The 21,530-nt window shown below is 38.7% G+C and overlaps 1 protein-coding gene across 45 annotated transcripts in view; it reads left to right on the plus strand.

Annotated features, from left to right (window-relative positions):
* The window catches only part of LOC126974761 (twitchin), a 194,591-nt gene that overhangs the window by 109,550 nt on the left and 63,511 nt on the right, over positions 1–21,530 (plus strand). For all 45 annotated transcript variants that reach the window (XM_050822373.1, XM_050822375.1, XM_050822416.1 and 42 more), the window contains 21 exons: positions 134–269; positions 559–683; positions 1,431–1,587; positions 2,545–2,742; positions 4,089–4,348; positions 4,901–5,051; positions 5,315–5,596; positions 6,039–6,179; positions 7,821–7,979; positions 8,598–8,736; positions 9,336–9,499; positions 10,984–11,297; positions 12,236–12,503; positions 13,354–13,514; positions 15,013–15,154; positions 15,611–15,719; positions 16,586–16,790; positions 17,313–17,580; positions 17,999–18,159; positions 19,671–19,815; positions 20,238–20,390. In XM_050822373.1, coding sequence (XP_050678330.1) covers positions 134–269; positions 559–683; positions 1,431–1,587; positions 2,545–2,742; positions 4,089–4,348; positions 4,901–5,051; positions 5,315–5,596; positions 6,039–6,179; positions 7,821–7,979; positions 8,598–8,736; positions 9,336–9,499; positions 10,984–11,297; positions 12,236–12,503; positions 13,354–13,514; positions 15,013–15,154; positions 15,611–15,719; positions 16,586–16,790; positions 17,313–17,580; positions 17,999–18,159; positions 19,671–19,815; positions 20,238–20,390 — 3,838 coding nt within the window. The remainder of the gene's footprint in view (positions 1–133; positions 270–558; positions 684–1,430; positions 1,588–2,544; positions 2,743–4,088; positions 4,349–4,900; positions 5,052–5,314; positions 5,597–6,038; positions 6,180–7,820; positions 7,980–8,597; positions 8,737–9,335; positions 9,500–10,983; positions 11,298–12,235; positions 12,504–13,353; positions 13,515–15,012; positions 15,155–15,610; positions 15,720–16,585; positions 16,791–17,312; positions 17,581–17,998; positions 18,160–19,670; positions 19,816–20,237; positions 20,391–21,530) is intronic.

Here is a 21,530-nt window from a genome sequence, read left to right on the forward strand (position 1 = left end):
CTGGTATTAGAGATACAGGACAGTTGTATTTTTTTGCCATTATGGGGCAACCATATGATATAAAAAATTATAAGAAATCCCACCATGTTGATAATTCACGTTCGATTGTTGACAATGAATTAATAATCAACAGACACCAGAATGCAAGGCCAGGGTGCCAGATCTGAAGGAAGGCAACACGTACCAGTTCCGCGTGCGTGCTGTCAACAAGGCGGGTCCCGGAGAACCCGGGGAACCCACACAACCGCACCTGGCTAAGGCCAGGTTCTGTGAGTATCTCTTTATTACACCCTTACATCATTTATCCACGCCTAGATAGACAGCTGTGAAAACGTCGAAAAAAATAGACTAGTATTAACCTCTACTTTGAGCAGTTCACACACACTAACACAAAGTGTCATACAAATCGCGTCACGTCATTGTAATACGTAGCTTGTCACTCACACTAAACTAATTCGTGGCCTGTTTTTATTTATTGTCTAAACACAAAGAGACTATCTAAAAGTATAAATCTAAGGTTGTCACATTTATCACACGTGGTGTTTCTTTGGATTTCAGTGAAGCCGCTCATAAACCGAGACAAGATGGTGGCGGTGCGTGTCCGTGCCGGTACCACCATCAGATTGGACGTGGACATCAAGGGTGAACCTCCACCGACCAAGACCTGGACCTTCGCAAACAAGGTGTGTATCAAAGAGGATGTGAATACTACGTAATAAGGACTTCCTAAGTTAAAATTTAAATTTAGTTTAGTAGGAAACGTGGAGAGAGATTTGACATAAGTTTGAAATACTAGTTTACCAGTGGGAGGCTCCTTTGAACAGGATGATGGCTAGATTATAGGTGCCACAACGGCGCCTATTTCTGCCTTGCAGCAGTAATGTGTAAGTATTATTGTGGTTCGGTCTGAAGGGCGAAGTGAAATTACTGGGCAAGTGAGACTTAACATCTTAACTTATCTCAACATGACGAGCACAATTATAGCGTTTTTGGGTTTTTCAAGAATCGCGTGCGGCTCTGCATTTTAATGGGCAAGGCGTATCAATTACCATCAGCTGTACGTTCTGCTCGTCTCGTCCCTCTTAACGTCCCTCTTGACGTCTTAAGAAAACTCTCGACATTCATAAGTGTTATTTCCTTGACCTGCATGAATAAAGTGATTTTGATTTGATTTAATAATGTCCAGCATCTCAAAAGCATTGTTATATCCTTAGATCATTTATACGTTAAAAATTGAGTTTAGAAATAACCTTTACTCTGACCAATGCACGCACACAAACACAAAGTGTCATACAAATCGCGAGTGTAAGACGTAGCTTCTCACGCAAAGTTTTCATCGGTTGTCTAACAGCAAGAGTTTCTATCTAGAAGTATATAAATTATCTAAAGTTATATCTATTAACAAAATAATAATGACTCATCCAATGTAGGTCATCGAGACCGGACCTGGGTTCAAGCTCGAGAACGAGGACTACAACACCAGGCTGCAGATATTCGAGTCCTCGTGGAAGAACTCCGGTATATATACCCTGAAGGCGGAGAATGACTCAGGGAAAGACGAGGCTACTGTCGAAATTACTGTACTGGGTATGCAATCCTACTAATATTATAAATGTGAAAGTTTGTATGTCTGGATGTATGTTTGAACTTCTTTAACGCAAAATCTACTGAATAGATTTTGATGAAACTTTACAAGAATATAGCTTACACACCAGAATAATAAATAGGCTATAATTTATAATACTATAGTGTGAATTATACATGATATAAAAGAAGTGTGATGAATACAACTAGCGCCATCTCTTATCAACTAGCAAGGAAAAGATCAATACAATTTATATAGCAAAACAATGTTTGCCGGGTCAGCTAGTGTGTTATAATTATAATTAATATAGTATGTTCTCTTTAATCTGATAAGCGACTACTTAAGATCAAACAAAAGTGTAGATTCAATCAAAATCACAGATTACCGATAATTTTTATTAATAAATTCCGGCTTCTTACAATGTCAAACGCCATCTTGCCGAACTGACAACTGTCAACAAATTATTATAGATTATAACAACTGATTATGGAGTTGCCTCCATGCGGAGGATCATGTCATATGGGGGAAAAGTTAAAAAAAATCCAGCTTATGCTGTAAATGACAGATCTAAAAGCTTCCATAATGGCGCTGGTGTAGGTACAGAGTATGGTATGAAGTATGGTGAATGTAGCAGTTGTAAACGAATTGAAGTATGCCGAGTTAAAAAAAAATAATATTATTGTCGACTAAAGTAGTTACTTATTGAAACTTTGAACAAATTAATGTAGTAAATATAAACCTTAAATATATAAAGTATAATTGACAGACACTTTTTCATATACACAGATGATTCTCCTCTACCCTCCATATTGTTAATATAAAGTACTTATAATTTAAATAATATTACTAATAAGATAACAAAATAAAACTTTTTCAATCTTTAGCACCAATGACTACCATTAAAGTTTTACATGACATTTAAGCCACAACCTTACCGTGTCTTTTTTAATTGTTGACAGATAAACCAGGCAAGCCTGAAGGTCCACTGGAGGTGTCTGACGTCCATGCTGAACACGTGAAGCTGGCGTGGAACAAGCCCAAACACACGGGCGGGTTGCCGCTCAGCGCTTACATCGTTGAGAAGATGGACACCCTCACCGGCAAGTGGTCACCTGCCGGCACCATTGACCCGGACGTCACACAGGCTACAGTTACTGGTAACTTAAGATTATTTTGTATATGTAGTATATGTGGTGACTCTTTTTTTTCCAACAATTGAATGAAGAGTAAATAAAAACGTGATGACTGCTAAATAAAAAAAAAAACTAAAAAAACAGTTATTCAGATTACTCAAGAGCTATCTGCTAATTAAATGGATAAATATAGAAGAACGCCTAAGCAGCGATTTGGTCATAGAGATTTGGTCATAAAGCAGCCATTCGGTCATAACGCAACCTTACCCAAGAATTTTCTGGATAATTATTGAAGCATGCTTAAGCAGTGCTTTAGTTATAGTATGGATAATACTCAAGATTCACATTATCCAATGTAGAGTTGGATACATTTCGAATTTATCCAAGACAAGTCGTAGAATTTAGAATATTTAATTATTTAGGAAAGATGTTTTAAGATTTTGTACTAGTTTAAGGGCACTACAGATAAGCCGAAATTCTGAACAGATAAAGATGTTAAGTGACAGGAATAGTGCCTGCACTAAGTAGAGTATTAAGCAGTAGCCTTAATGCGGAAAAATGCGCCGCTTGGCCACAACTGTCAGGCATCCTGTGCTAAAAATCACTCCAGTTCAGTGATTCATCTGGTGTTTTCAAGGAACTTTCTTCCATGTACACCCAAACAGTGGCATTAACTTCCATTCCGGTATTTCTAGGTCGATATAAAATGAGAAGCAGCAGTACAAAAGTAGCTCTTCAAAACAATTCACCAACTTTTCAGGGCTAGTAAATCGTATTTGACTTAGCTTTTATTTTTGGGAGTAAAAAAAACCAAGGTGCATGTTGCAAAGAACTGTATGTTAGTTGCCTCATTAGTTCTTATATTTGAAGCCAATTGACAATGACAGAAAGTAAAATGTAACCTACTCTTGGTGTGTTTCCATTTTCAAATTCCGTATTTTTCTTAAATAGTTGTATTACAAATGGCCACTCCAGAAACATTTAGTATGGCTCCACATCAGTCATCACTGCTGGACAAAGGCCTCCCCCAATGATCTCCACGACTATCGGTCCTGCGCTGCCCTCATCCAATGTATTCCGGCGGATCCGGTCAATGATCTGGACCAGATCGTTGGTCCATTTTGTGGAGGGCCTACCAACTCTGCGTCTTCCGATACGTGGTCTCCATTCGAGGACTTTACTGCCCCACCGGCCATCTGTCCGTTGAACTATGTGACCTGCCCACTGCCACTTCAGTTTAACAATCATATGGGCTATGTCGGTGACTATTTGGTTCTCCTCATTTCTCATTGGTTAACGCAAGGAAAATCCGAGTATGGCTCACGTCACGATAAACTAAGAATAAGCTACAGTGACAATTTTAATTGCAGGCCTAGAACCAGGTAGAACTTACCAGTTCCGCGTGAAGGCGCTGAACGAGGAAGGCGAGTCGGAACCCTTGGAGACAGACCATGGCATCCTCGCCAAGAATCCATACGACGTCCCGGCGCCGCCAGGTCTGCCGGACATCGTGGACTGGGACGAGAAGTCAGTCAAGTTGAAGTGGGAGCCGCCCATCCGGGATAACGGAGCGCCAATCACCGGATACGTCATTGAGTTCATGGATCGAGATAGGGGCGAGTTTGTGAAGGTGGGTTATTTTTTAATTATTAGAGTCAACATTGGACGGGAAAAGTACTTATATTTCAAAATATGATCATAGTGATTATTAAATATTTCAACGTTTCTGACGTAATACTGGAGTAATATATACATATAATGGATAACAGATTAAAAATCCAGTGACACATACTGTCAAAGTAAGACGAAGTAAAATAAATGCATTTAAAATCAAAGCGTTTCTAAATAATCAGGGGCGAATCCATGTGAGAGTTAATGGGTTGCAGCCCTGCTGGCTCTAGATATAAGGCGCCCCAATCATGGAAGTTGGGCAATAATAATAAAAATATCCGTATACCATATAGGTGTCTAGTAAACTTTTTTGACAAGTAGAGAGAGGTGATTAGTAAATTAATTAGACTGGCCGCTAAGAAGTATTAGCCTAGGGCCCCAAAAAGTAATGATCCGACCCTGTCGAATAAGCGTTACATTTGTTAATTAATAATCTGTGGGTCCTCTTCCGAAAAAAACGTGAATCATACATTGATTTTTTTTAATGTTGTTGATTATTTTGTTCATTCAGGCTGCTGAAGTACACGGCAACGTGTGCCAGGGAACCGTTCCGAAGCTGGAGGAGGGCAACCAGTACCAGTTCCGAGTGAGAGCCATCAACAAGGCGGGGCAGTCCGAACCCTCCGAGAATACCAACTGGCACACCGCGAAGCCAAGATTCCGTGAGTACATACAAATAATAATATGAAGGTATTTTTACATTAGCTTAGGGCGTCCCACGGCTATGCCACATGGAGGGCTAGTAAGGGGAAGTATATTAAATATTGTAGATGTTACATTTTATTGAAAGAAAACTTAATTTTATTTTAAATAATAATGTGGTCATTTATTTTTGAATAATTGCCTGTTGAACCGAGATTCGAACCTGCTACACGAGAAACGAAAATACCCTATAGATTAATTTCGTAATTTCGTTCAATTTTAGTGAAACCACGCATCGACCGCACAAATCTGAACCCCATCACAGTCAAGGCTGGCCTGCCAGTTTCTTTAGACGTGAAGGTCTTTGGTGAACCACCAGCCACCGTCACCTGGCACTTCAAGGACCAAGAGCTGAGCAACCGCGAGAACCTGGAGATTATCAATGTGGACTATAATACCAAGTTCCTGATGATGAAGACGAAGCGGGCGAACAGCGGGAAGTACGTGATCAAGGCGAAGAACGAGGTTGGGGAAGACGAGGCTGAGGTGGAAATCACTGTGCTTGGTAAGATTATTATGTTAAAATGATCTGTTAGGGGTCGAAGGAAATAAGTTATCCACGCGTTTGGTCTCTAGAGTGCCACAAGTAAAATATCTACATACATATAGACTGATAATCAAATATCCTTGTAGTATAGAGTGAAGTGATATCTACTTTCAAGATATTTATTTAAAAAATAAATTTATTTAACAACTGGAAACTATGTTGTAATATTTACCAGTTTGTATTTGAAATAGATTTGGCTTATTTGCGAAAACGTAAATATTTACACTGTGGCAACATGTCTGTTTTATAGTTTTTTTTTTTAATTTACCAAAGAATTGTAGTTACAGCAAGCACACACACACTTTATTTTAAGAGTAAGGGAAGTAGACAACCTTTAGTCAGTTTTGCCAGTAGGATCTATACTTGAAGTCGTGTTTTAATTATGAACTCCAATCTGCAGGTAAACCGTCGAAGCCTCAAGGACCGCTGGAAGTGTCAGATGTCACCAAGAACGGCTGCAGCCTGGCGTGGAAGAAGCCGGAGGACGATGGCGGCTCTCCCATCGAGTACTACGAGATTGAGAAACTCGACCCGCTTACAGGTGAGCTGCTTTTAGGAAGATATACCCCTTGGTAAAATTTTTGCCTCGATGTTGGTGCAAAGAAACAAAAAGGCTGATATTTTTACTATTCTATTAAGCTATGGTCAAACAGACAGCTAATGGAAAGCGTGGCGATGCGTTTTCATTTTGTTATCCATAGTATCGTTTGAATCTATTCATATAGAAAAGCGAAAATAAACCGAATACGTGGCGAACTGGCGAAAAAGGCGTGTCATGTCAGGACAAACCACCCAAAACCTAAAGGCGAGCGCGCGAAGCGAGGCGTGAGCGAGACAGATGTATTAGCTGACTTTAAAAGCATGATGTCAAACAGAGAGCGAATGAGAGACGCGATGCAAGAGCGAAGCGCGACGGTTGTGTTGATTTACAAAACTTTGACACAAGTGTCGTCCCGCAACGCTTCGCTTTCGGTTCGCTGTGCGTACTTGTACTTTGACATCTTCGTTCCGGTTCGTATTCTCCATGCTTTCAGTTTGGTTCGATTCTAATTTATTTATGACAATATCTTTAATCAGTTTTGTTTAATTCCGAACTAAACTTGGAGATCTTTTAACGGACACCATACTTACTATCAGTCTAATTCCTCTGTTGGTGCATATTTCCGTCAGCAGAGGTTTTCACTTACGGTCAGAGAAGCCATTTGCCGTTTTCCCCCTTTGAACCCCTTTCCTTATTAAAATAGTGTACAAGTAGACGTATTTTCACCTAGGTTCATATTATTATAATACTATTCTGGATATACTAGCAGCACTTGATGCTGTATATTACTTCACTTGTGTAAGTAAATGTTTGTCCAGTGTATTTTTTTTATGAAAATAAGAGACGAGATGAGCAGGACGTTCAGCTGATGGTAATTGATACGCCCTGTCCATTACAATGAGCGTCACTACAACTGCGCTCGTCACCTTGAGACGAAAGATGTTAAGTCTCATTTGCCCAGTAATTTCACTAGCTACGGCGCCCTTCACACCGAAATACAATAATGTTTACACATTACTGCTTAACGGCAGAAATAGGCGCCGTTGTGGTACCCATAATCTAGCCGGCATCCTGTGCAAAGGAGCCTCCCAGTAGTAAAAATTTAAAGGAGTTCACTGAGGGTGCATTGTTTATGGTAATCTATTCCATGCTTCCACTACTCGATTTGCCAGAAAGTGACGCCTGGGATTGCATGTACTCAGATTGCAGGAAAATTTTAACAAGTGTTCTTTGCAATGATTGCTGTGGTTCAGAATGAAGAAATGACTTCGATTAGGGACATTATAATGTCCCAATATTTTGTATTGTACTCAATTAAGTCTCCTCATATTCTTCGGTCTTCTAAATTAGTCCAAGAAGTTCAAGGCATTACTCATATTCTTTGTTTTTTAGGCCTGAGACCATTTTTGTAGCTCTTCTTTGCAATTTTTCGTTTCCTCACTGGTGAGAATGGTGACTCATATTCATTTGGTCTACGAGCTGTCTCCATCGGTTTCGCCTGGTGGAGTGCAGCACTTATCTTTAGATTTTCGGTGATTTGATCCGACCATCGTTTAGGACTACGGCCTCTAGGTCTTTTGCACTTTTGCTAGAAGGTTACTAATATTAACATATTATTTACTGATCTGTATTTATTATCAGGACAATGGATACCGTGCGGCACTGCAAAGGACTGCAAAGCCAACGTAGCAGGCCTGCAGGAAGGCAAACCTTACAAGTTCAGAGTAAAGGCCGTCAACAAGGAGGGAGAGTCCGAAGAACTAGAGACTGAGAAGACTATTGTTGCCAAGAATCCGTTTGGTGAGTATACTGGTACAAGTAATCCTTGTGACAATGCTGCGAGGACAGAAATGCTTATATAAAGGCATAAAAGGCATTTATTTTTCTAAATTGATTCCTTTAGAATGCTTCGTGATGTCACTTCTGCCACAGGCTTCGAAAACAAATTTTGCTTTGAGAGAGAAAAAGTGATGCAAGAAACTCTACCAGCATTCTTTTTCGCTATCGCTATAGCTATAACCTAGTCACAGGCTGTCCGAAAACTTATATAATTTGGAAATAAGATAACATATAGCCTCTATTGAAATACAAATATTAGAAAATTGTGAAGTAAATAGTTTGAAAGAATATATCATATGTAAAAGTGTGACACACATACACACACACGCGCGCCGTTTTCTCGTCGTGGTAGACAGAGACAACAGAACGCCATTTGCTTCTATCCTTACAAACGTTACGCGTTTCTTCTACATTCATTACTCTTTTCATACATGCTCGCCGGTACCGGGTTTGCATCGGACATTTCCTCTTTTTAAAATGTCCCCAGTCATTTTTTTTTCACTCATTCTCTGAGTCAATTTTATTATAAAAAAAATACAATATGTTCTTGTATAAATAAAATCATATGTCCCGATATAGATGAGCCTGGCAAGCCTGGCCGACCAGAGCCGAGAAATTGGGACAAGGACTTTGTGGAGCTGGAGTGGTCCGCGCCCAAGGACGATGGCGGTGCACCCATCACGGGCTACATCGTGCAGAAGAGGGAGAAGGGAGGACGGTATGTCTCACTCGAGTTACGTTACAATGGGGTACTTTAACTGTATATGCGAAAGAATATCAATATACACCTGAGATAGAAATATAAAAAAAAAGTGTGTGTGTACGAATGTACATACATTGGTAACGCAAGAAGTTATACTTCTTTGGCCTAACAAAGCAAAAATCCTTAAAATTATTTATTCTTCGTGCTATTCTACGTTTGTAGAAAGAAGAATATTGTAATAATCTTGCAAAGATGGCTTTGATAATTAATTATTAAATAAGGATTACGGCTGTATGGGCTTGGACCCTTTGCCTGACCTAATAATGGACGAAGACACCAAAAAAAAATTACGAATGTCGCAAACGTCTGAAAATGTTAGGAAACAACTTCACCCTGTTACCTTTGTGTTACATTGATGCGTGCGCATCTTAAAATTTCACTCTCATCATTTTTTCATAACGCGCCTGAAGAAGTATAACTTCAAAAATATTTTTTAAATTACTCTTACTGCGTCTAACTTTATTATCGACTACTCCTCCTCCAAAACCTTTAAATCATGTTAAGTATCCTGTCATTAGAGGATATAACAGCTATGTAACAATATGATATTCCAGAACATGGCAAGACTGCCTGAAGACGTCGGGCGAGCGGCCGTGCGGGCGCGTGACCGACGTGGAAGCTGGTCACGAGTACCAGTTCAGGGTGCTGGCCGTCAACAAGGCTGGACCTGGCGAACCCTCGGATCCCAGCAAGAGTGTCATCGCCAAGCCGAGATTCTGTATGTATACCTACAAATCAAATCAAAATCAGTTTATTCACGTAGGTCACGGAAATGACACTTATGAATGTCAAAAAGAAATTTTTCTTCTTGAATATACCGCTACTTCGTAAAGGGTTGAGCTAATCAGAAGAAGTAGCAAGAAACTCATTACATACCATCATATTCTTATAGGTTATCATCGGCTACTATCCGTAACTCGCATTTTATCTTTCATATCATAATACTGAGTCACTTATACAGATGTAGGAATCTCTATGAACGGCTAGATCACCTAGCGGGTACAGACGTCGCTTCCTTGTGTCTCGTTATCACGGGGACTGTTCCGAAGAAAGTTCTTCGAGGTCAAACATAATCACTGCCGTCGAATTCCACCTTCGTCAAACACGCCACTAATTTGAATATCATCCTCATTATCTGGATGTGTAGCTTTTTTGCTACAGTGCAGTTATCAAGGAGCTTTGTGCCTTGCACGGTATTTTCAGGACGACATGGCTTAAAAAATAGTGTACCACTGTCATTACTGTGGGTAACATTTACACACAAAGCTTTTAGAAGGATAAGGGTCCAGTATAATGATACATACAGGGCCCTTATGAATCTTTCGAGATGCTGCAGCGCATCAGGCATGTTCGTTGAGGATGGGGTCCCTGACTTCTTCGCTGTAATAAGAACAAGAATTGCGACATTCTGGTCGCAGCTCAAATATTAAAATCCTCACGGCTATATCTGACGATATCAGGAGCCCTATATATAAACGATGGATATTCGTTCACATGGAGAACAACAAAAAATAAATTGGACTTGTAATATTTAAGAATTTTTATATTTTGGCGACCACACCCTTATACAGTGATGGTTTTCTAACTTTTGAGTTTACTTTTAATTAGAATAAGCAAAATATTAGCTGAAATAAGAGAATATTATTGTTATTATTACTCTGGTGTTGCAGCAGAATGGAGGTGGCTGTGACCACTTAACATACGCTCGTTAGTCCTCTTCTCCCATAAAATACTAATCCGACCCGGTTTATACAAGTATCCAATTATTTTACCATAGTAACCAGGCCTTTTTCAGTAATTAGTTCAATGATCTGTTCATAATCTATGATGAATTTTAATATAGAAAGAAAGAAATAAATAAATATATTTATTTGTAACAAACACAGTATTTACATAATATAATAGAAGTTATATATATAAATTTACATATATACAAAATTACAAATTGGAGTGTTTGTGTTCTCTCTCAGACCCGAGACATTCATTTTGGAATGAGTGGTAGTTTTTTGACTTTCAATAAGTGATTTCACATCCTATTTTGAATAAAAATATTTGAATTTCAATTTGTCACAAATTGGTCACACTTCAGCATAATGCTGATTACTGTTACTGCGCTGATCTTCCAGTGGGACCACTAAAAGACGCCACACACGATTTCCAGAAGTAGCGCACGCCTTTCTAATTACACTTCTTATATTGCAGTGGCACCCAAAATTGACCGCAAGAACCTCCAGAAACGCAAGATCAAAGTGGGACAGACCCTCAAATTCGAAGCGGACGTTCAAGGAGAACCGGAACCCACAATCACGTGGGCTCTGAACGACAAGACCCTCAAATCAGATGAGAGGCTGAAGATAGAGAACCAGGATTACCACACCACTTTCACGCTGCTCAAGGTGACCAGGGCTGACGGTGGAAAATACGTGGTGTCTGCGAAGAACGATTCCGGCGTCGACAGCGTGGAGATTGAGGTTTCTGTTGTTAGCAAGCCCGCCAAACCCAAGGGACCTTTGAAGGTTAGTTTTAATAACTCAGTTACACTTATTTGGCGCATTTAGAAAATATATAGGTAAGAGTCTATTTTGAGTCTTTAGCGTGTGACGAAATTGGATGCGCTGACTTAACATAATGAATTTCGTGCTGACAATATATGAAAAAAGGTCTGATGGTAGAATAATCAGATGCTATGGATCAGCTGATGCTTGGGCTTAGCTGATAGTAAGGGCTCAACTGATGCATGGCTAATTCAGTATGGAAAACCCACAGCGCGGCTGTAGCAGCAGGCTTTAGCTGGTGCTGTGGGTTTCCTGGTGTAAGGATTCACAGTGATTGTGGTGGATTTTTTTTACTGGATTACTATCCAGTGTGAATAACTAAATAGTGTAAAAATACTTAATACTTTTTGAAGGCATATTACTAACACTTCGCTGTTTGTTTGTCCGCCCATGAGCCTCATAAAACGTAATAATTAGCAACTTGAAATTGAAGCTCTAACAACATATAGTAGATACAAAGATGGCGAATTCCAAAATGGCTGACGTGCAAATTTTTTTTTTTGTATAATTAATATTCATAAAGTTCATAGTGTTCTATTATATAGTACCATGGTAATGAACCCTTCGTTTACTAGTACGACTGACATTTACAACATTTATACGTCTAGATAGACTGTTACAGCTGCGAAAAATAATAAGGTTGACAGTTACACCTCTATTTTGAACAATGCATGCACATCACAAAGTGACATACACATCGCGAGTGTAAAACGTAGCTTGTCACGCACACTAAAGTAATAAACCTGACCTGTTTTCATTGGTGGTCTAGCAGCAAAATACTACCTAGACGTATAAATTATCTAAGTACTCTTGTACACTTGATTGATTTTTAATTCGGTTATAAAGACGAAATTGTAGCATTTTTTTTACTATACCATATCCGATATCTTATCATGCAGGTATCAGACGTGAAAGCAGACGGCTGCAAGCTTAAGTGGGAGGCTCCTGAAGACGACGGAGGCGAACCCATCGAGAGCTATGTGGTGGAGCGGATGGACACGGAGACAGGGCGCTGGGTGCCCGTGTGCACGACCAAGACTCCCGAGGCTGACGTCACGGGACTCAACGAGGGCAAGGACTACATGTTCAGGGTCAAGGCTGTCAACCCCGAGGGCGAGAGTGAGCCCTTGGTTACAGAGACAGCGACGACCGCAAAGAATCCATATGGTAAGTTTTATTAGAACTTAATAAATAAATTATTTATTGCTATACAGAAAATTACAAAAATAAAATGCATAATTAGGCAATGGTTTCATTGCAATAGGCAAAAGGAGAAGGCTCGAATCACCTGCCATGGGATCATTGTGTTCAGCCACCCCTCTCCCATAAGGTGTTGAGTGGGAGTGGATGTATGTTTATGGAAAAAAAATATTTTAGAAAAAGAATTTTCCATTGGGTGTGATACTTATTTAATTACTTAATAATAGGTAAGATGGGTACCATAGTGGCTATACTTTTACCACCAGGCAGTATAGTGTGCTAGCTATCTTGCCTACTGAGGCTATTAGGCCTAGTAAGTGCCTATAGGGGTAAAGACGAACATGGCCCTCGTTACGCATCTAGGGCAAGGCGTCGCCTTAGATCATTTATACGATAGACTATGACTAGCTGGAATTCTTCGTACATATTGCTCGTAAATATGGTCACAATCTTGAACAGCTGATGGTGACAGGCACGGTAGATGGCAAACGTCCTAGAGGAGACAGTCCCACGGGATGGTCGGACCAAATACGATCTTCTCTGAACATCAACTTCCACAATGCCCTTCATGAAGCTAAGGATCGTAGTAGATCGGAAATCGTACGGGAGAAACTGATGCAGCGGGGAGTCATAACCCTCAGTAATGAAGGAAACGACTAATGTTATGTGTGTGTGTTTATCGTTTAATGATTTACAAATTATTAATATTACATTCGTTTCTTTGCTGTCTTATTGCTGGACCATTAGAGGTAAGATTAAAATACAATGATATATAAAAGTTTATAACCAGTAAAATTAATAAACCACCATTCCTCAGGCGAACCGGATGCTCCCGGCAAACCGGAATTCAAGGACTGGAGTGCGAACCACGTGGACCTCAAGTGGGAGAAGCCCACCAACGATGGTGGCGCACCCATTACCGCATACATTGTGGAGAAGAAGGATCGCGACACTGGCAAATGGGTGAAGGCGGTCGAGGTAAGGAGTTCTACTTTCCTATTTAATTGACTATCAAATTGTTTGACAGATATTACATGATCGAGGTTGTATCGGGGTATGTTACGCCTTGGTCATTTTGTGATGTGTTAAGACTAAAACCATTAGATGACCTCTTAGCCTGGGGTTGAATGATCTCTAAGCTGGTTTCAATCCCATAATGTGTACACCTATGTTATCTAATATATAAAATTCTCATGTCACGTTGTCTGTCTGCGATTAAATCTAAAACTACTGAATCGATTTTCATCAAATTCCAACTCGTGACCCTTAATATTTTTTAATTTAAAATTTTATTTCTGTATGAATATGAGATATATTTTTGACACACACAGTTTGACAGTTCTACTACATTATGAAAAAATAATATAAGAACAGGGGGCAACGATATAACTATTGTAATGGTTGAATTTTCTGCAAATTTCGTGCTTTAAATCCTCTATTAAAGATTCTGAAACAGTTAGCTTATTACCAACATTAAAACACCCAATGTTGTAATAACCGTTACATCATCCAAACGAGTGTTGTAATATTGTACTGAATTTCATAACAACACTCCTTGGTTTTTTTTTCGATCCCTTCATGCGCAAAGAGTATCAACAAACAGCCACATTCTTATTGCTCGATGCGTGGTATCTGTATGAATTTCAAAAAAAGAGCATTTTCGTTTATGCGCGTTCCACACTACCAGAACGTGGCGCGCCTTAAAAAAAAAGTAGGTTATTTGAAACTCCGCCATTTTTCTGAAAATGAGCGATTGAAGTTTTGACAGCACACCGCCGGATATTTTAAACGCTGCAAAAGAACATAATATTCAAGTGAATTTTAGTAATTGCTCTATATAAAATGTAAATTACTACTAAAATAAATAATTCTTGAGTTTATTTGTATATAATCAGTAATGGATGATATTAGGTTACTACTAAGACGGCTGGCTGTTTTAATGTTAGCAGTAAGCAACCTGTTTCAGAATCTTTTAAAGGATTAATATTCTGGGTGTAGATAAAGTCTTGTATGCAACTGTTGATAATTAGGTATTAAAACACTCATGTGATACTATTATCACACTCGGCTTCGCCTCGTGTTATAAACCCACATTCGTGTTTTAATACCCCTTATTACACAACAGTTGCATAAATAACTATAATATAAAGGGCTTGTAATAACTATAATGTAAAATTTAATAATATTGATTTACATACTTGTTTGGTCACACAGTTTAAGAAATATATTAGAGAACACTTGTACTTACAATTTCATTGAAGTTAGCAAGAATCCGTTTGATTTTTTCTTCTACAGTTTTGGAAGTATTTTTTTGTTTGTTCTCTTTTTTGGCTGGTCACATGATATGTATATTTAATGGAAACTTCATTGATGTGTGTACAGTCTATTATGTATTTTTGTAAATGATTTAAATATCCAAAAATAAATGTATAAATTGTTTTTATAAGCACAGCTAAAATAAGTGATTATTTGTCAGGTCCCTGGAAACAAAACAGAGGCTCGAGTGCCAGACCTGATCGAGGGAAAGACCTACCAGTACCGGGTGAAGGCCGTGAACAAGGCTGGGCCGGGCAAGGCGTCCCAACCCACCGAGAACCTGCTGGCTAAGGACAGATTTGGTGAGTCATGCTATATATAACATTATATTAGTAAGCATTATGCAATAAGGGTTATTTTCTCTGCGAGACCGAATCAGAAAGGAGATCCGTAGGAGAACCAAAGTCACTGACATAGCCCATATGGTTGCGAAACTGAAATGGCAGTGGGCGGGGCGGCACATAGCTCGGTAGAATGGCGACCACTTCCCGGAAGACGAAGTGTTAGTAGGCCCCCCACAAGATGGAGCGACCATCGGGTCAAGATTGACGCAAGACCGAAAATCGTGGAAATCTCGTCTTCCGACTGATGATGATTTAGAGATATGGGAACCGAGAGTGTTATGATCAATTCGCCCGCTTTAAATAGGATGTTTTAAAAAAAATACAAGTGTCAACCTCACAGTGAAGATGGCTGTGTAATATAATATAATAATGTTTTCCAATAATTTGAAGTCTAATTCCATTTTATCTGATCAGCTCCGCCCCGCATCGACCGCAGTAACATGCGCGACCTCACGCTGAAGGCCGGACAGAACATCAGACTGGATGTGAAGGTGTCGGGAGAACCGCCTCCGACCAAGACCTGGTAATTACAATTTGATTTTTATTTTTACAACACTAGAAAGACAAAAGAGGGTAATAAGGAGTGTTACCAGATTTTTATGTGAGTGTTTTTTTTTTGTAAATATACCATATGGAGTTACCGAGAAATAACACATTATGTGACCAAACGTGGCGAGCGAATACTGCTGCATAGAATTTTTGTTTTTTTTTTAGATCCAGGTTAAACATTTATCTCCCTGTTGACATAAAAAAAAATTCGCAAGCCGTACCGTGCTCTCATTCGACACTGATCTATTCATACCAATACCTCAGTTCCAAAGAGTATCAATTCAGAAAAGTGTTTCAAAAGAAAATAACTTCAGTTGTTACTGTTTAAAACGAAAATATTCTAGAATTATGAAGAAATATTGGAAGTAACAACTTATTCACTTATCGGCTTGTTTCTCTGTGGTAATTATGGGTTGTCGTTTATGGAATAATCTCTCATACTTATCTCAAACTTATTGAATTTTATATAGATATATAATACATAAGTAGTCATCCTTATTTTAAACGCGAATGTCAGTTTATTTTTTTCTTGATGCTTTTAGGCCTTAAAAGGCATAAATGGCATTTTGTTCTCAAAATTGATTCCTTTAGAATTCTACTCTCCATCTCCTTCTCTTCTCTTCTCTTCTCTTTACTACTGCCGCTTTGCAAAGAAATGGTGCTCTGAGAGAGAAGAAGCGGCGCAAGAAACTCTCCCAACATTCTTTTTTTTTTACAATATTGTTAACTACTTTACGAATTATCGTGAAAAGGATAAAGTTACATTTTATCACGAGAATTTCAAGAGTTCTCGATTTAAAATAATTTAAATGTCATACAATCTCTCCTCCAAATCCCCAGGTTCCACAACAAGGAACGTCTCTCCACTCGGGAAGACCTATCAGTGGACGTTGAGGACTACAGGACCAAGCTGTCTGTGGTGATAGCGAGCAGGAAGCACAGCGGCACCTATGTGCTGAAGGCAGAAAACAGCAGCGGCAGGGACGAGGCTACCATCCAGATCATTGTGCTGGATGTACCGGCCAAGCCTGAAGGACCGCTGAAGGTGCGACCATACCTACTGTTTGACTAGAAGTTTTCAAGTTCAAAATAAAATCAAAATCACTATTCATGTAGGTCAAGGAAATGACACTAATGAATGTGAAGTTTTCTTTTTACATTTACCGCCACTTCGCAAAGGTTGAGCTTTGATGAGAAGAAGTGGCAAGAAACTCATTACCGTTCTTTAAAATCGACATTTACAGCTTCATCGTTTTACAAATCATTTCAACTACAATATATGTAAAGTGACACAGCAAAAATTCTCGAACGTCAAATACTTAAAAGTAATGGCTTACACGAGTAAGTCAAAAAAGTAAATGTAAATTAATACGTGAAAACAAGAGTTATTGAGTACAGTAGATGCAATAATCTTCACACACTGTAAATAAATAAAGGTATTTTGCGAGCATTTTATTAGCGAATGTAAAAAATATAATAAGTTTCTTTATATATTAGGAATTGATATATTATTCGAGGATTGTAAATTTTGAATTGTTATTGAATCAAAAATTTCGGTTTCTTTCAGATCTCAGATGTACACAAAGAAGGCTGCAATCTCAAATGGAATGCACCTTTGGATGACGGTGGTGCTCCCATAGACCACTACCTGGTTGAGAAGCTGGATACCGAGACAGGAAGATGGCTTCCAGCACTCAAGACCAAAGATCCAAAGGCTGAAATCGAAAACCTGGTCCCAGGACATGAATACAAGTTCAGAGTGTCTGCGGTGAACAACGAGGGTGTTTCAGAACCATTGGATGGTGAACACTCGATCATTGCTAAGAATCCATTCGGTAAGATATTTTATTTTTTATTTTTAATGTGATACATCAAGCCCCGGAGAGATATATAAATCAGCGCCATCTATTATTGGAATAAGTATAAGTAAGTAACATTAAATGGCGAATATTTTAATTTGATAAAGCATATTTTTATTAATTACAATTTTGAATATTCGATGAGAGTTTCACATTGATAGGCGTTCTAAGACAGCCTTTTTATTTATGGTTTAACCCAAGCATTTAATTTTGACTCAAACACAAGCAGTGCGTCAGTAAGCCACTCTAGACGTAATAACGACTTTTTCCTAAAATCGATGAGCGCCGGTTGCACGCGCGATAAAGTGTCACGTTCCGGCTTCTCTTTTCAGCTTTGTTTTTGTTTGTATGCGACTAGTGAAATGATTATAAACAATTTATTTTGTTTATCCAGACGAGCCCGGTAAGCCCGGCACACCCGAGGTGGTGGACTGGGACAAGGACCACGTGGAGCTCAAGTGGCAGAAGCCGATCAAAGATGGCGGCGCACCCATCACGGGCTACGTCATCGAGAAGAGGGAGGTCGGCTCGCCCAAGTGGGTGAAGGCTTGTGAAGTGAGTATAATATAAACCTGTAAATTACATAGATCATATTTTTCCGACATTCAAATGTTTATTTGCGAATAAAATATCATAAACTACTCTACGGCTGAGATCTAAGGATCGTACTTAGACTTTACTTATGTAATTTTAGTTGTTTAATCGTTAAATTATTATTAAAATATATTAAAACGTAATCAAAGATTAAGCTTAGCGTAATCTTTGATAACGTTTTTATAGTCATTTGACATCTGAAATTATGGTGAGCTTAAGCTAAAACAGCGAAATGCAAAAGTCAAGTTCGCGTTTTATCACACTCAGGCAAGTTTTACTTAAGTCTGAGCAATATCTATGTTCGCTCTATTGATCTCAGTCTACGTCTATGCTCACTTCCGGTACTACTTAGTTTTGCATACTCTAAGACTTCCGGCCATATCTTAAAACAGTTGTATGTTCCTCTATACTTATTAATTTATATAGTATATTAAAAAATAAACTTTCTGAAAAAATCTGTGGATTTTAATTTACACAGTTCACTCTCTCATTGACAATAGTGATTATATAAATAGCATACATTAAATTTATTACATTCCACTGCTTACGTGGAATCTGCCATTTTGTTGCACGGTTGTCAGTCTAGTTTGAACGCACTTTTGACAGATCGCGACGTGACATTTAGTATAGTTTTATATTTAACCACAGAATATAGATATTGTAAATATCAAATCTTATTTGTAATCATATTTGGAGTATTTATCTCCTCAATTTATTAATCTTTACACTTATTAGTAAGTAAATGAGTGGTCAATTCTACTTTCATGCAATCATAGCAATGCCACAGCTTCTAAGTGTAACAAGTCTGAAATTCAGTAAGTTTAAGATGAGTATGACAAATTGTTCCATAAACGATAACCCGCCATTACTAAAGAGAAACAAATCGATAAGTGAATGCAGTTTAGTTGTTAATTCGAATATTTCTTCATAAATCTAGAATATTTTTGTTTCATACAGTAATAACTCGTGTCGTTTTCTTTTGTAAACCTCTTCTAAATTAATAAATAATAATAAATTTCGTTTATTTCAAAGATTACATATACATTTTTTAGTGGTTGAGACTTCCCAGTAAGTTGTCTTAGGACACTTGTATTGGGAATATCTCGCAACTTCCTTAGCAGATAACTTTTTATTTAGTAAACAATATAGAAATAAACAGAAATCATTAAAAACCAAATTTTACAATTTACAATTAATTGTGTGTGTGTGTGTGTGTGTGTGTGAGTGAGTGTGTGGATGTGGGTTTGAATTGGACCTATGATTGGGTCCATCTATGCAATGCGTGTGTGTTCATGTCAGTCTGATCAGAAGATTTTCCACTTCATCATAAGCCGATAATCTTCTAAATTGTTACTCTTTGGAACTGAGGTATCGATATGTGGTTATAAACTCTAGCCTGATTAAATCATCATATTCAATTATTATTTTGCACTCTTATATCTTTTATTGAGATTTTATAACGATATGTTCAGGTGGGACCCAACGACAACGACAAAGCGACCGTAGGTAATCTGGACGAGGGCACAGAGTATGAGTTCCGTGTCCGGGCTGTCAACGAGGCGGGACCAGGCGAGCCTAGCGACGCCAGCAAATCTGTCACCTGCAAGCCCAGACGATGTAAGTCTTAACGGATATTAAAGTTAAGATTTATTTTGTAGTCCTTGGATGGTATATTTATACTTTGATTGAAGTGAAACTTCTTTATTGAAATATGAGAGAAATTTTATAGGAAATCGTCACGATTTTCGGTTACGCGCCATGTTGATTTTTTAAAATCAAAAAGCAGTATAGTGACGCAAAGAATAATATATTAGTTTGGAAGTAATAAAATAAAAAAACTTAATTGTATGCATGTCTATAATAATGAAACAGCTTTAGTTTAATACGGATTTTTTTTTCGTAAGCCTTATCTACCCAATTTCTGTGAAGTTGTAAATAGTAGAAAATGATGTCCTGAAGAAATTTCATTTCTTACCTGTGTACTCTACCAGAGTAGATCACACGAATTTTTTTTACAATTATATTTTGATATTTTTCAGTGGCACCAAAGATTGACCGGCGTAACCTTCGCGCTATCAAAGTGCGTGAAGGCGAGCCGATATCTCTGGACGTGAAGGTGTCGGGTGAACCCGCCCCAGAGGTCACGTGGTCGCTCAACAGCAAGATCGTTATCTCCGGCAATGGACTTAAACGTATGTACACTGCATATAATTTAATTAGTTAAAGCGTAGGATTTTCCCAGTTCGTTCTAATAAAGTGAGAAGTCTTATGTTGTCGAAGCGTGGACTGTGAAGGAGGTAACTGCAATACACATGCAAGCCTTAACAGGTGCTACCGCCGTATACTAGTACTGGAAAGGTCAGAAATGAAACTGTGCTTCGGCGCGTCCATCATCATATCCGCCGGAAGAAGTCCACTGCAGGACAAAGGCCTTCCCCAAAGATCTCCACGAAGATCGGTCCTCCGCTACCTTCATCCAACGTATTCCGGCGATCTTGACCAGATCATCGGACAATCTTGTAGGGCCTACCAACACTGCGTCATCCGGTATGTGTTCGAGGACTTTTCTGTCGATTTATGTGCTACGAGGCGTCAATATTCTTAGAAAAATGATACTTAGTAACAAGAAGCGGAAGGCAACGTATGTCGGTCCTGTACTCAGAGGCGATACTTATAACCTGCTTCAACTCATCATGAGCAAGGTAGAGAGAAATAGACGGACTGGGTGATGAGAAAGTTCTGGCTAGGCTGTAGACTTTAATAATTATACTCCTACTTAATCATAATTATACTTGCAATTTTGCAACGAGCTTACGACATGGTGCCTTCAAAAAAAAACTGCGTACACCTTCCAAAACGGTCGGGAACGCTGCTGATATTTTTCGCTTTGCAAGATGGTGTAGTTGGCGGTGATCACTTAACTTCGGATGACGCATACGCTCGTCTTACCTCCTTTTACATAAAAAATCTTATTAATTTATAAAATATATTAGACTAGTGGACCCGACAGTTGTCCGTTACACACGTCTATAATTTGAAAAATAGGTCCAGCCGTTAGGAGGAATTCACTACCATACACATGAGTAGGAGAATTATATTATATGGACGGAATTGAGAATCTAAACCAATCTCAAATTCACTAGAACACACAAAAAATTCATCAAAATTGGTCTAGCCGTTTAGGAGGTAGTTCAATTGTGAATCTAAATCATTCTCGAATCCACCTGAAGACACACACCAATTTCATATTCACTGGAACACACAAAAAATCATCAAATTCGGTCCAGCCGTTTAGGAGGTAGTTCAATTGTAAATCTAAACCATTTTCGAAT

The sequence above is a fragment of the Leptidea sinapis genome, chromosome 33, assembly GCF_905404315.1.
Source record: "Leptidea sinapis chromosome 33, ilLepSina1.1, whole genome shotgun sequence".
NCBI classification, from domain to species: Eukaryota; Metazoa; Arthropoda; class Insecta; order Lepidoptera; family Pieridae; genus Leptidea; species Leptidea sinapis.